General features: G+C 41.2%; 1 protein-coding gene across 1 annotated transcript; it reads left to right on the forward strand.

Annotated features, from left to right (window-relative positions):
• The first annotated feature begins 7,958 nt into the window (after positions 1–7,958).
• On the forward strand, positions 7,959–15,587 carry LOC129766081 (glycerol-3-phosphate phosphatase-like). The gene is made up of 2 exons (XM_055766536.1): positions 7,959–8,194; positions 15,368–15,587. Exons 1-2 carry the CDS (start codon positions 7,959–7,961, stop codon positions 15,585–15,587), a joined length of 456 nt encoding a protein of 151 aa, XP_055622511.1.
• The last annotated feature ends 213 nt before the right edge of the window (positions 15,588–15,800 follow it).

A 15,800-nucleotide genomic window follows, 5' to 3' on the forward strand; every position in this document is an offset into this window, starting at 1 on the left:
GTGAAGAACTTTCCTCCGATATTATGATGAAGACATTTTCTCGTACCATGTCAAGACTTTTGAAAAAAATCACCTGGCATCCCTGCGACGCACAACCGCTTGCATTTGTTTTGATGACATTTGTACCGTTCGCCCCAAAGTATATAGAAATAGCCTCCAGGTATGCTACATTACTCAATGAATTCTCGCGTAACTTTTGAAAAGGTCCAATGTAACATTTACGTCAACTCGAGAAAAACGAAGTTGAACACCCGAACATTATTCCGCGAATTGTCTTAAAAGTTATCGATCTTTATCGCTCCTCTCACCACTAGCGATCAAGAATAGCTCTCCAAAACCAATCGTAGCTGTTGTTCCGTGATTTGAGTTTAAAGTTGAAGCCAAAGAGCGAAAAATGTTACATTGGACGTTTTGACTGCCCGCGTTTGCACATTGGACATATTACGTTGCACGATAAGAATTTAAAACTAACTACTAAACAACAATCCAAAAATCAGCATTTCGTTTTAAAGACATATTATTATTGTTATCACCCGTTGAATTGAACTGAAATCGATAACAACTACTGTAAGAAACAAAAACTCAAAACGACCGAAGTACGACTTCGTGTTGTTTTGACTGCTTTGTTACTTCGGACGTTTCGGGCATCGGAGGAAAGTGGCGTCCGAAGTAACAGCCGGGTGCTTAAAATCCGAATCTGTACATTGGATATTTTTTGTATCGGCGATAAAAAGATGAAGAAAAAAGATACGTAAACGATTATTTTTGTAATGCATTCAATGATTGAAGACTAATAGCGTGCATCCATTAACTCGATTTGTTTACATTTGTTACATAGGACCTTTTCAAAAGTAACGCGAGAATTATTGTGAGTGTTGATATTCAATGTTAGCGTTTGTTTAATGAAAATTTTACAGCAAAAAATATAAATATGACAATTATATTGCAAGAGGTTTGTGTGGTGGTTGTCTAGTTTCAAATACACTGGGTTTAGCAGTAAAACATATGCTATCTATATTTATTTATAGCTTGCGTAATGAAACAAGGCATACCTGAAAATTTTATATGCGTTGCTCTCAAACGAGCAATTTGTGTGATCAACTAGCCCGTCTATATACGAAAAAGAATATTCATGAATATTCAATAAAAATAATTTTAAAAGCGATTTCCATTAACACTTAAAGCTAATACATACAATAAACCTTAGTTTTACGTTTGAGCCGATTTTTTTCATGGTTTCACCCAGTTTTAGAACACATTTTACAATGCGCAAAACCGTGAATGATTTTTGGCAAAATCGGAACCATGTCCGTATTATTAACCTACTTAATAAAAAGTTTTACCATTTTGCTTATTTTATTGTATCAGCAATTCGCTATGTTTCATTCATAGATCGCTATTTTTTTTTGGATGCTCAGATTCCAAGATATCGTCAATGATCAACTTACCCATATGACCAACTAGCCCCGCCTTAAAGGGTGTGTCACATCAAATTGCATCACGGAAAAAACGCTGTAGAAATTGAATTTTTAGGAATTATATCTTCAGCTTTCGCTTATAATCAGATAAGAGTGTATAGATCACGTTGGCCATGCTTCACTGTCAATTTTTCGTAAATTTGGAAAAATGTCGTCGAACGAAAAAGAGCGTCGTGAATCAATCTTGTGCACTCATTTCGAGAATCCGGAGTTGTCACATCGGGACATCGGTAAGATGCTGGGAATCGTCCAATCCACGGTCAGCAGAGTACTAAAACGATACTTCGAGAAACCTAACCATCGACCGGAAAGTGAAGAACGGCAAAAATGGATGCTCCGTCAGTGAAAAAGATCACAAGCGCGTAGTTGAGCAGTTTAGACGTGATCCGAGAAGTTCGGTCCGGGATGTCGCCAATAAGCTGAATTTGTCAAGTTCATTCGACCAGCGGACCAAGCAGCGGGAGGGCCTGCGTACATACAAGGTTCAGAAGTCTCCTAACCGCGACGAAAGGCAAAACATGGTGGGGAAGACGCGAGCCCGGAAGCTGTACACCGAAATGCTGACGAAGCCGCATTGCCTGGTAATGGACGACGAAACCTACGTCAAAGCGGACTTTCGTCAGCTGCCGGGCCTGTTGTTCTTCTCCGCAGAGGACAAATTCAGCGTTCCGGAGGAGATTCGCAAGCAGAAACTATCCAAGTTTACCAAAAAGTACATGGTGTGGCAAGCGATCTGCTCTTGCGGAAAGCGGAGCGTCCCCTTCGTGATGACCGGCACGGTAAACGGGCAGGTTTACCTTAAGGAGTGCCTACAGAAGCGCTTACTACCACTATTGAAGCAGCACGAGGGCCCGACCATCTTCTGGCCGGATCTCGCTTCGTGCCACTATTCAAAGGACGTGTTGGAGTGGTACGAAGCCAACGGGGTCACCTTCGTGCCAAAGGAAATGAACCCGCCCAACGCGCCGGAGCTTCGCCCAATAGAGAAATATTGGGTGATTATGAAGCAGGCCCTCCGGAAGAACCCAAAAGTTGTCAAATCGGAGGCGGACTTCAAGAGAAAATGGATTTCTGTTAAAAAAAAACTACAACCTGACGTTGTACAGAACCTTATGGACGGGGTAAAGAGGAAGGTGCGAGCATACGGGCTTGGGCTCGAAGTATGAATAAAAAGAAAATGCCAAAAGTTGTTTAATAGTTTTTATTTTACTGTCTAAAATTTTCAAAAGGATCGGTCTACTGGGCGAATTTCTACAGCGTTTTTTCCGTGATGCAATTTGATGTGACATACCCTTTACCCTACCGCACCGATAAAATCGCGCAAGCATAGAAAATCGTATGAAAACGGATCACACCAAAAAATGTTTGTTGCTATTCCACTGGACCAAATTCTGGAGGAGACTTGCGGTCGGAAAATTTGCAAGTACCGATCATTGACCCCCACGACTCAAGAATCTATGGCTGAGGGAGGTCCCAAGCATTGTTCCAATCGGAATTGCCCCGAAGACGCTAAAGATGTTGTATATGAATAGGAAACTGACCACCCAATCCATAAGTCGATAATTCGTAGCCCCTGCGCTAAACACGAGCCTACAGACATGAGCTATCCACTCAATTCCCGATCGACATTGAGAAGCTCGGGACAGGAGAAAATTTTTTGGCTGGGTTCACATGTTAAATGTTAAAAATTGTCGAAACTGTGCCAAAGAAAAAAGTGGTACTATACAAAAATATAAATCGATGCAATTCTAACGCTACAATGCAACGTTTCATTGATCGCTTTGTCAAGGACCTCACTGTTATTTCACTCGTCTTACCCTGTTTGTCTGGAAATGCTGCGAATGAAAATCCACTTATTGTTCGCAGCCACATTGTTTTATTCGGGCGTTTGTGTTCGAGTGTATCGTTCTGTCTCGTTTGTCACCCTCTACTGCGGCTGCTGCTGGCCATGTTATTGCTTTTATTGCTGTTAATATCTGACGTTCGATGCACTTTGCCAGTGTATTTGAAAGAGTGGACCTAGGAGTGGCTTTTGTTACCCGGAGAGAGGCAATTTCACATTTTCGCTTTACAACAATCGCACCAGAAACAATGAGATTTATAATTACATCAACAATCTGGCTGCATCGGAGGATACCACCCCGTGATGGGGGTGGTTATGTGTGTGTGTGTTTGCCTGTCGGAAGCATGCTTTTGAGGTGAGCGAAACAGTTTTAATTTGATTTTGGCCGGTTGTTCTGCACTGCACAAATTGAATTTCGTGTGTTAGCTTTGAAATGTAATCGAATTTAAGCAAATTGAGTTGACCGACTATGTATTCGAAACTCGACAAATAATTAGTGTGAAAATCGGATCGACCTAAGCCAGTGTCAAACACAATCAGAAAGTTACAAAATTATGCACTCCATTTGGCATTTCGGGAACCCAATTGTGCATTTTTTATATGTAGACAAACGTTTTTCAACGGATTTGGAACGCTCCTAGGTTCCGTCGGTCTAATCTTGTTTGCAGTATCATTGTGTTTTGATAAAATGAGGTTGATTACAAAGTCATTGAGAGGCTCAACTCTAACTCGTAAACCGACCATTTCCGCCCTGCCAAAAAGCAGGGAGTGCCCATTTTTACGACCACACAGACAGAGAATCCCCCGCAGCATAATGTCCCAATTGGGGGAAAAGCTAGGACGAGATTTTGCAGATATTATCTCTGTCTACTCATTCCATATACATCCACAGCACAATGAGATCACTCGACGAGTTCCCCTCTTTTCAGTAAATTTTAATTTTATGTACTATCCCGAAATGTTCGCGGGCAGGATGAATACGCTGTGCTTCGGAGCGAGCTCTCCTCAACGCCCGCAAATATCCGTTGTTTGAGATTTACGATGAGCGATGAAGCTATTACAATCCTCTACACCTCCTGGTCGAGCGCCTCGCCGCGCCGCCAACGGGTTGACAAATTTATGTTTCAACATTCAGCAAACTCATGCATGCAGAAATTTGCAAACACTAGAGGCAATTGAGCGGCCTTCTGAGGGTGGTTTCGGTAGCCGCGTGTTGACAGCACTACAGACAATGTTTGAAATATGTTATAGACAACGAATCAAATGGAATGAACGCCAAACTGCTTTGTTGGAATATGGTCTGCTCATCCGTCACGACGAGCAAACCTTTAAAATTTATTTTCAAGTTAAATTCATCGACCGCATTTTGCGGTGATCTCCGCAAAAGCATACAATGCATAATATTCGCCATCTTTAAATCAGTTGTGCAAACGGACCCAAGAGAGGCTCCAGCTTTAGGAAGGAAATTTAGAATAGTCATTATCATATTTCATTATGTATGATAATTTTACCGCAAATAAATTGTAATTAAACGGGCGATGATAATCAAACATTTGCGTTCGCCCCGGCTTTGAGGTTAGCCTAGGTCTGCCGGAATCGCTGCACATTCCGTAGAGTCAGTACTGAAGGGATGATTTTGATCTCGATCGTCGCTATGGTTCAAGATTTTGAACACGATGACCAGAAGGGTGAGATGTTCGTTTTCTGTCTCGTTGAGGCGTGTAATTTTACGACCGGATGGAGGTATTTTTGCGCTTCATTTTCGACACACATGTGCATACAGGAAGTGAGAGCATACAGACACGCACACACTTCCGGTGTCGCTCCGAACAAATGACAAATTGTACAGAGCTGACATTGGTTGGATACAAAATATGAATATTTTGGAAAGGGTTACCAGCAGTTACTTTAAGGTCCTTTAATATTAGCATCTTCTCTATTGTTCCAATCTCATATATCGCACGATTAAATCGCAGTTATTTGGCGGCGAAATCAATTCCAAAGCCCGGGGAATGTCATTAACTATTGCGATTACTTCACGTTCGACTGCAGCCACTGAATGCTCATTTTATTTCAATCTCATTCGCAATATTGCCACCTCGTCCCACCCAAAACACCACAGCCCAAACCGGGAAACCAATCTGCCAGACGACACGTTCATATCCCGCCGGACGATTTTCAGTCCCTGTCATCCACTGTCGAATCAGTGCTGAAAATTAGATGTCCCCATAAGCACACGCACAAAGTGAAATCTCTCCAGTCTCTCTCACTGTCGGTAACTACCGTTTCATGCACTCTCGTCATCCTCCGGACAGTAGTGACAGTAGCTGCAGCTGCTGCGCCGATTCGAGCCCAACGGAACCGTTTAAAATTCTCGTTACCGTCCGGGACCGTGTCACTGCTGTCCGTTTGTTCGTAATTAAAATACGTGTTTCAAATAACAATCAATAATGCGGTCCTCGTTCCGCCAACCGATGCGCTGCTGCTGCAGCTCCGTCGTCGTTACCGCTGGCCATCGCTTACCGTAATGTCATCGAGGCGATTTGCCAGGCAGAATAGGCATATTTTCTTCCACCCAAGTTGGGAAATGTCCTTCCGACTTCAATGTATTGTACATTGTGCCACTGTTTGGGTGTAATTTTCCGGACTCCAATCCGTTCCGTAAGTCGTATCCAGTTGTTCGATTGTTGGATCATGAATTGGGATGCTCAGGGTGAAGGAAAGACGTGATATAGGTGCAAACATTATAGTTTGAAATGTGGCCCCGAAGTGTAGAGCCTTTATTTCGGAAATATTTCAGTGGTTGAAAGCTATTTCAAATTTCTTATAACAATTCTTTATAGGATAAAGTTGCAAAAAACAACGAACTTTATTTAGAGCAGGGATTTTGAAAATGTCGGTTTCCCAGGATCGAAGTGTCATTAAATTACAACTCCAAGGTCAAGTTTTTGACGTAGAACTACGTCTTTTATTAAGGGTGCCAATTCAGAAAACAGGTCACGTTTTTATGAAATAAAATTAAAGTATATAACTATTTTTGTCACGAAAGGATTTTGGCGATTTACATACTAAACGAATCGGAAATTCCGTAAGATTTGTTTAATATACTATACATAAGAATCCCCTGGTTTATAAATGGTTAAAATTCATGAAAACTTTAAGCGTTTCCATTTTCCCATACAAATGTTCTGTCCATTTGTGTTATTTCCCGAACAGAGCTGTCAATAACGAGCAACTTGTCGCAACCAACGGAGGGGAAATCGTAGGATTTAAAGTCTCCGTGAACAAAGGAAAAGTAGAAGAATGAAGGGGAATACTTGCCTAGAGTATAAACAGTGGATCTCGCTAAGGGAAACTTTTTTTAGAGGCGAATGAACTACAAAGTTTAAAGCCTCTTAAAAACAAAGAAGAAGAAGAAGAAGAAGGGAAACTTTCATTCGGCATCGGACTGTTGAGCAATCCAGTTCACTTTGCTTTGGCTGCGCTTCGATCTAAGATTGGACCCCACCAGTGGTAATTCAACTTGAATATCGTCGTTTGGTTTTTCTGTTCGTTGTTCGTGTTATTCGTATCGTGTGTTTTTCTTCCCGCGTCATAAATTGGACGCTTCGCGTAGTGTGTGATGAACAAGAAGAAGAGGAAAGCAGGCTCGAGTTCTGCAAAAAACGAACGCATTGCCAGGGGCAATAAAATTTCGAGGCAAGCGTCATCTAATAATGTACGCGATGTTGGTGCAGTGAAAAGCACTCGCACTGAACCGAGCCTTCGCGAGTGTGACACCGCATCGAACAACAGCGAAGTAGGCGATTTCGGAGCGTCGGTCGAAAATGTAAACGCCGTTACCCAGGCAGCAACCAAAATCAAGCTCCCCCAGCAGGTGGTGAAGGCGGTCGCTCTTGACAAACTCATCAGCGAATTCGCATCAATGGATGTTGCAGCAGTGTACAAGCTGTGTGGCATAATTCAGTTTGTTTCCAAACAGTTAACATTGTTTGTTTTCCGTCATCATAAGGGCTTCGTTGGTGCCTTTAAGAATGCATCAATGCATTAAACTGATATTGTGGCGAAGCAGGCGTTAAGGTTGTGCGCCAGAAAATTATTTGGGGAATACCAAGCATCTTGAATGGGTTCGCGTGCCAGTCGCAAAACTGCCATCAACTAGGATTGCATTTGCGCTAATATTAATCATAATGAAGCATTGCTACTGTTTTCGATGTTGTTATTAACAAAAAGAGTTTATTTCATTTGTTGAGTCACCAAGAAGTAAATGTCGTTCTGGAATTTTGTATGTGATTAGGTTTCGCTTGCCAGTAGCAAAACTTCCTCCACTAAGGGTGACAGCTGCGCTTCTCTCGAGCATGAGAAAGTAATGCAACTTTTTTCGAGCGCAAAATGTTGAGAAGTGTTTATATTCCTAGCAGTTTCAAGCCACCAATGTATGGCGACTTATATAAAATAACAGTGTAGTTCTAAGTCAACAATGCGATCGTATCTTGGACACAACCTCCTATATTTTTTTAGTTCATAATGTGAACGAACATGTATCTCCTAGACAATTCTTAATAGTAGACAAGTAGACAAGTTGGTAGCCAGTGTGAGTGTGAGTGGACACTCCGCTACCGTTTGCAACCGTTGTCATGAACAAATTCATAGGAAATAACAAGAAGTTATTTTTCGTTACGAATAATTCAAACAAATCTCGCAATGAATTTGTGGCGAAATCTAATAAAATAGGTTTTAATTTTGGCTTGGATAATATTATTCTCATTGCTTACCTGGTAGTCCAATATCTGAAGGCTATAAATTTTGAAAAAAAGTGTTATGTAGTAGGGACAACTGGTATCATCAGAGAACTGGATGCTGCTTCATTGTGGTACATAACATTCTTATGCAAAATTCCGTACTACAAAGTTATAATCAAATTTATTCAAAAATTACCAACTAGCCCCGTCCTACCCTACTGCTGAGATCAGGGCCGAAATCTTCGAAAATAAAAAATTAGAATCGACTCTCCTCTCAGTAGCTTCGCTTCGTCTAGAACTACTTCGGCATTCGCCGTCGGCACGCCTTGAATTGACTAGGAATGGATTGACGAGCGAGAAGAGCGAGAATGACTGATGAACTCTGCTAGCAAATGGTTATTCTAATTGACAGTTGACCAGTAGATTTCATCAGAAGAGGAAGCACAAACGAATCACTGGTGAAAGTCAACTGCCCTCAGCTTCAGGAAGGCAACCACGTAGACAGAGCGGGAATCAGTTCGGTGACACATGAAGGAGATTATACAGAGCAAGACCACTACTATATGCAAAGGTGGCATCCGGTGCAGGTTTTTTTGGCGCAACGACTTGAACAGGCTAGGAAGTTTGAAACTAGTATGGATCTTTCAGGTTCCCAGCAAAGAAGCTGTGTGTTTTTGGTAGCATCACGGTCAGCATCGGACGATTCAAATGATGACCAGGTAAAACAGGGTAAGACAAAGATTTGGCCAAAACGTACGAAGAACAGCAGCACTAGATCTGGCGATGAGGAAAGCATACTGGATATTATCCAAACCCTTTCGAAGGTTAAAGATGTGACTAAGAAGAATAGCAGCGGGAAAGGTTAGAGTTCAGTCACCCACAAGAATATGAGTGGAAAACGTGGAGGAAAGCGGTATAAGTGAAATCTTTGTCTAATCCAGCCATGAACTACATCAGGAAAGTAGCTTCTATTAACATTAACGCGATAGAGATTCTTTCGAAAAAACACCTTCTAAAAGATTTCGTTATCGCATCAGATCTTGACGTTTTGTTTATTCAGGAGATACAATTTGAAAAATTTTCGTTTTTACCACAATATGTGGCATACGTTTATATCAGCGAATATAACAAAGGCACTGCCATACTAGTGTGAAAGGCGATAGGGGCTTCAGCTACACTTTCCCACCGGAAGAATTGTATCAATAGAAATCGGGGATGTTGATTTTATAAATGTTTATGGGCATTCGGACAGTCAACATCGCGCAGAGTGAGATGATCTTTTCCGTAACAAAATTGCTGTTCATTTTAATAAAACGACAGCAAAGTTTCACGTGTTGGGAGGAGATTTCAATTGTGTTATAGACGAGAAAGACACAAAGAATCGAGCACACAATATTTGTCAAGGACTACGGTCATTAGTAGGATTGTTCGCTTTGAAAGATATAGAATTGGAGTATAATGGGCCTTCCTAACGAAAGTGAACAGAAAGTTCATTTTCGTTAGGAATGAATCAGCCTCGCGTCTATACAGTTCCCACTTTATTATAGAATTTATAAATCAGGTATCGAAATTTGAAACCATACCAGTACCCTTTTCCGATCACCATGCGGTTAGATTCCAATTTCAATCCCACGCCATTCGGACGAGGTTATTGGAAAATCAATTCTGCTTTTTTGAATGATGATAACACAACAAATGATTTCAAAACAGAATATGAAAACCTGAAAATTCGGAAAAAATATCAAAACAAATTTTCTGAATGGTGGAGCATTGATTTCAAAGCGAAAGTCAGACAATTTTATAAAACTAAATCAATCAACTTCAACTTCAACAAGATCTCAACATTTAAACGATGTATAAACGCAAAGTTATTTCTGGGGAGAACGGGGAGAACGTAGATGTTGAGCTAGAAATTATCAAGTCTAGAATTCTGGAAACTGAGCAAAGCCCCAACCCCTTTTGAGATTCTCAAAAAAGATTTACTGAAGCTGTTCAATGGTCTTTTGGCCGGCAGCTTGAAGCCAATGGAAAATTTCTCATCGGGAATAATAACTCTCATTCACAAGAAGGGAGATACAAAAAGCCTAGACAATTTCAGACCAATAAGCTTATGGAATTATAGTCCGTATTCCATAAGCTTATTGGTGAAAATAATAGCAAACAGGTTTGCGACGGTGATGGATTCGTTACTTGATGTAGGACAAACTGTAGGAAAACAGAACCAATCATGCGTTAACAATCTAGATGCAATTAGAAATATTATAATCAAAGCACAACAATCAAAGAAATAAATATTTGTTCTTATGACCATTGATTTGGAAAAGGCCTTAGACTCGGTGAGCCACGTGTGTTTGTGGAACATTTCGAATATGTTTAAAATTCCAGTAAAACTAATTAAGTTTACTGAAAATTATGTACAAAAATTCATCGTCATGAATTTTGATCAATGGATTTTTATCAGAAGAAGTTCATATTAATCGATTGGTAAGACAAGGATGTCCCATGTCAATGTTTCTATTTTCGTTGTATCTTGAACCTTTGATAAGAACTTTGTACTTAAACTTGAATGGTATTCTTATCATGGATAATTTTTGCAAACTATTCGAATACGCGGACGATCTGATATTGGTGATCAGGAATGAACAGGAGCTCGATGTAGCTCTTAGTTTAATTGAAGAGTTTACTCAATTCGCAAAAATTAGGATGAATTTGAAAAAAACTGGGAATTATTCGATTCAATGAATGCAAAATCGGTCCCGCTCGATTAAAAGAAGAAAAAAAGCTTAAAATCTTAGGAATGCTAGTTGAATCCAATTATAAATCAATGATTAGCAGTAACTATGACGATTTGATAAGGAAAATTCTTCTTCTTCTTCTTCTTCTTATATGGCACTAACGTTCCTAGAGGAACTCCGCCGTCTCAACGTAATATTACTTGCGTCATTTTCATTAGTACTTAGTTGAGATTTCTATGCCAAATAACACGCCTTGAATGCATTCTGAGTGGCAAGCTCTAGAATACGCGTGACCACAGTGCAAGTCAGAGGAAATTTCTTTGAAGAAAAATTTCCCCGACCAGAACGGGAATCGAACCCGAACCCCTGGCATGTTAGGTTTGACGCTAACCACTCGGCCACGGGAGCACTTGATAAGGAAAATACAGGCGACAATTTTCACAAGCTCTGCAAGGAACCTTAACTTAGTGCAAAGAACATGGATATTGTATGTATTTACCCTGTCAAAGCTATGGTACATTTCTCAAATTTTACCTATAGAGATAGCGGCCCGAAGTTGGGACCCAGAAAAATATGAATAGTAGTAATAACACACCAACAAACGATGGAGAGGAGAATGTGTTCGCGAGAAGCGGACGAATGCTGAGGTCACCTATCACTCGAGTATATGCCCAAGCATTCCAAGGAGATCTTGGCTCCGTACAGAGCCAGTTGTTTACGCTGACCTCAAGCGCATCCCAAGAAGGGCAACTTGAGAGGCTCAGCATCACGGACGTTAGGAAAAAGGTCAACGAACTTTACGAGTTCGCGAAGGACAAAAACAATGTCCACTTAAAAATAAAACATCTGGTGACGAGCATCAGATCAGCCGTCATGGTTGCTGAACGCGAGTATAAGGAGCTGCAGATGAGAGTAGAGGGTGCTGAAAAGACTCTGCTCGAGGCGAAGGAGAAACCCGTCGAGATACTTGAGACGCCGAAGGGTCCTCTGAACACACAATCGGACAAGAGAAGGAGGGACACCCCAGGAGAAGAAGAAGAGCTGAAAAAGGCCAAGAACGATCTGAGTAACGCGAAAGGAGGTGAAAGCAGTGAATGACGTACTGTCGATAACCAGGCAGAAAAACGCAAAAAAACAGAAGGAGAAGAAGAAAAAAGTTGAGCAGGAAAAGAAGAAACTCGGACCTCGAGTGGAGCGAATCAAGGGCGATGCTTTGATCGTTGAAGTGTCAGCTGGAGTATCGTACGCAGCTATCCTTCGGAAAGTGAGAGACGATCCGGAGTTGCAGACACTGGGCGAGAACGTCGTGAAAACTAGGCGCACGCAGAAAGGCGAGATGCTCTTCGAGCTTAAAAAGGATCCAGCGGTTAAGAGCTCTGCTTTCAAACAACTCATTGAGCAGTCATTAGGGGAGGAGGCGAAGGTGAGAGCTCTCTCTCAGGAATCAACCATCGAGTGCCGGTATCTGGACGAGATCACGACTGTTGAGGAATTGAGAACTGCGTTACAGTCACAATGTGACCTTGGCGATGTGCCGATGACAATCCGGCTGAGAAAGGCGTACGGTGGGACACAAACGGCCTCGATACGGCTCTCGAAACAAGCTGCGAATAAACTGGTGGAGAAGGGTAAAATAAAAGTGGGGTGGTCCGTGTGCCCGATGAAAGCTACCCCTCGTATGGCCAAGCAAATGGAGAGATGCTTTCAATGCATGGGCTTCGGTCACCAGGCGAAAAACTGCGGTGGTCCTGACAGATCGAAATTGTGCAGGATGTACGGGACGGAAGGTCACGTTGCTAGAGACTGCACAAAGCAACCGAGGTGCATGTTGTGCAAGGAGGAGGACGGAAACGACCACGTCACAGGTAGCTTCAAATGTCCGGCGTACAAAAAGGCGATTGCGGGTTCGCAGTATTGGAGGTTACCCAGCTCAACCTCAATCATTGCGACATAGCACAGCAATTGTTGTGGCAGTCAACAATTGAAACTAAATGCGACGTTGCAATGATCGCAGAACCGTACCGAGTTCCTCGCGATAACGGAAACTGGGTGGTGGATAAAGCAGGGATGGCTGCAATACTAGTGATGGGAAGGTACCCCATCCAAGAAGTGGTGGAAAGCACACAGGAAGGTTTCGTGATCGTCAAAATCAACGGAAGCTTCATGTGTAGTTGCTATGCACCCCCAAGATGGTCAGCGGAGCAGTTTCACGAGATGTTGGCATCTGGCAAAAATAAGACTGATAACAGGAAGATTCCTTTGGGCCAGGAATCCTATATATAATGTAGCCAAAAACCAACTATACAAATGTCCAGAAAGAGGAGGACTTAACCTAATAGATGTAGAGAGTAAAACCAAAGCATTGCTGTTTAATAAATCTGAACAGACATGTTGCTGGGGAACATTTTCTGATGCAATCTCGAACTTTGAAAAATATAACTCAAAACACAAATCAGCTAATTAAAAAAGCGAACAAACTGAAGAATGACCCTTTTTTAATTCGTGCCGCAAATTTTACTATTTGTTTTTGAGTAAAACAGATGGAATCAATAAGATTCAAGAAAAGCACCTACATGGAAGATGGAATCAAATTTGGGACAACATTAGTAAAGAGTGTTTATCAACAGCAACAAAATCGGTACTGTATGAAGTCTTCAGCGATATAATTCCTAACAATGTGAAAATGTACAACCAGAGAATTAATGGTCTAGAATGTTATGTATGTGAAAAGTGTGGTGAACTTGATAATAACCTACATAGAATAAAAAAATGCACAGATGCAAAAAAAAATATGGAAATGGATTGGAGAAATTGTTGAAATCAAACTCAGACTACACTATAGAACACCCGAGCAGGTATTGTCAGATGACATATCTGGGAAAGATAATATCAAAAAAGCAGCTGTTTTTCTAGTAGGAGAGGCAATTAATTATAATGTAAGACATTTCAAAAACGGAAGGTTATTTGATTTTCACCGGCGTTTACGTAACATACGTTGGAACAACAGAAAAGACGCTTCAGTTCGGCTCTCAATGCGTTTTGGTAAAACGGGTGAATGAAGAAAGAGGACAGCTAGGAATGTTATGTATGTTACTTACCAATATTTGTTTGTAAATAGTGTAGTAAGTAGTTATGGATATTGTAATTAGGAAATAACTAGAAATTAATATGTATAATTTAAAAAAAAAATGACATGACGGATGAATACAACATTCATTCAACCTGACTTCAATTCACACCACAACTCCCTCTGACACGAATCTCATTACCCACGTACACAATCTTATTTTACGTTCACAGAAAGTGAAACGAAAACTTGATTTATGATGCGAAAAAAATAGTTAGCCGATTAATGGACGGCTTCATCGTTTACCCACCGTGAGCTAAAACCAATGAACTTAGACAGATGCAGTTAGTATTAAGGACTGTCCACATGCCACGTGGACAACTTTAGGGGGGTAGGGGTTACGAAAATGGCCACGCTTGTCCACGGTGAGGGGAGGGAGTTTAGATGATGTCCACGTGGCACGTTAAATGAATATTGAAAAAAAAATCACTTCTTCATTCAGCAATACGAGAATATTATTGTGCATTTCCAAGAGAAGCCATGTTTATCAATAAAGGGTTTGAGCTGTCGTTGAACTTCTTTCCTGAGAGATCGAAAAAATCCTTTGGGCAAGCGAAATGAATCTCTATTAGCTATCACCAAAACCGATCTTCCCATGGAGGAAGTCGTTCATTGTGTCTGGTCGAATTAGGAATTCAGCATTATGAGTTCAAAAAAAAGACAGAACGTGGTGATGGTAGCACTGAATCTGGAAAAGAGGTACAGCCGAACCTGGATTCCACTAGTTCTCAAGATACTGATAGATGCCAATCTGCTTCACTTTGTGATAAATCTCGCGACAAACTGGCCTTCGAATTAAAAGTTGGGTATACCAGTTCCAGGCGCCTCCACTAAGAAATTAGTGTACCTCAGAATACTATCTTAGTGTTTGTATTCACCTATGTGGACGACAACCATTCAGTAGCGGTGGAGAACACGCATATGACATCAAGCATCAATATCCAGGCTGCTACCAATGATATTGATAAATGAGTTGTTGAACATTATAAAAATAATACAAAAACCCATGAACAAATGTGTAGAGAGGTTATATCGAAACAGTGTCGAATGTCGAACATCGATACATGCATACGTGATACATGAGAGAGAGAGAGAAACGAATTCATTTTGGGGGGAGCTACTTCAATATGCAATGAAGTCCATTTGACGATGAGGAATGAAATGAGATAGTCGGGTCGTAGAGTGAGATACCAACTAAACGTCCGAAGTCATGTTGACGGAGAAAATGCTGGAAGAAGCCAAAACTCATTTCCAATTGAATGCGAGGGCGATTTTCTTCATAGGGACCCCTGATTATCCTCAGTTGAATATGACTTTGCCGAGCCCTGGCTGGAAACACTAGGCGAAGCTGTTCATGCGTTTCAAGCAGACCTAGAAGTTGGCGCGGTAGTTTTTGGTTTTGAGGAGTATTTGTTATTTTGTGTTATCCTTGGAACGCGCAGTATTGTGAATATCATGACGACGTGTGCTGAACGTGAGCCCCTCGTTATGGGAAAACCGAACAAGCATTTCTGTGATATCTTGGAGAAGGAGTACAAGGTGGATCCGGAACGTACCTTCATGATCGGCGATCCATGCAATACAGATATTCTGCTGGGGAAGAACTGTGCCTTCCAGACATTGCTGGTGGAAACAGGCATCCAAAATGCTACTGATATTTGAATAGTTCGCACAATCAGATGATGCTGAGGTTAGAAAACTTGTGCCGGATGTGTACATAAGCAAGCTTAGGGATTTGTTTCCCTATCTGTAGCATGTGTTATTCAAACAATAACAAAAACAAGCTTTGACGATATTTATCTATTGATTTTCATACTATATCTTATACTAGCTAACCCGGCAAACTTCGTCCCGCCCATTTACTTGATTAATTCT

Source organism: Toxorhynchites rutilus, chromosome 2, assembly GCF_029784135.1.
Source record: "Toxorhynchites rutilus septentrionalis strain SRP chromosome 2, ASM2978413v1, whole genome shotgun sequence".
NCBI classification, from domain to species: domain Eukaryota; kingdom Metazoa; phylum Arthropoda; class Insecta; order Diptera; family Culicidae; genus Toxorhynchites; species Toxorhynchites rutilus.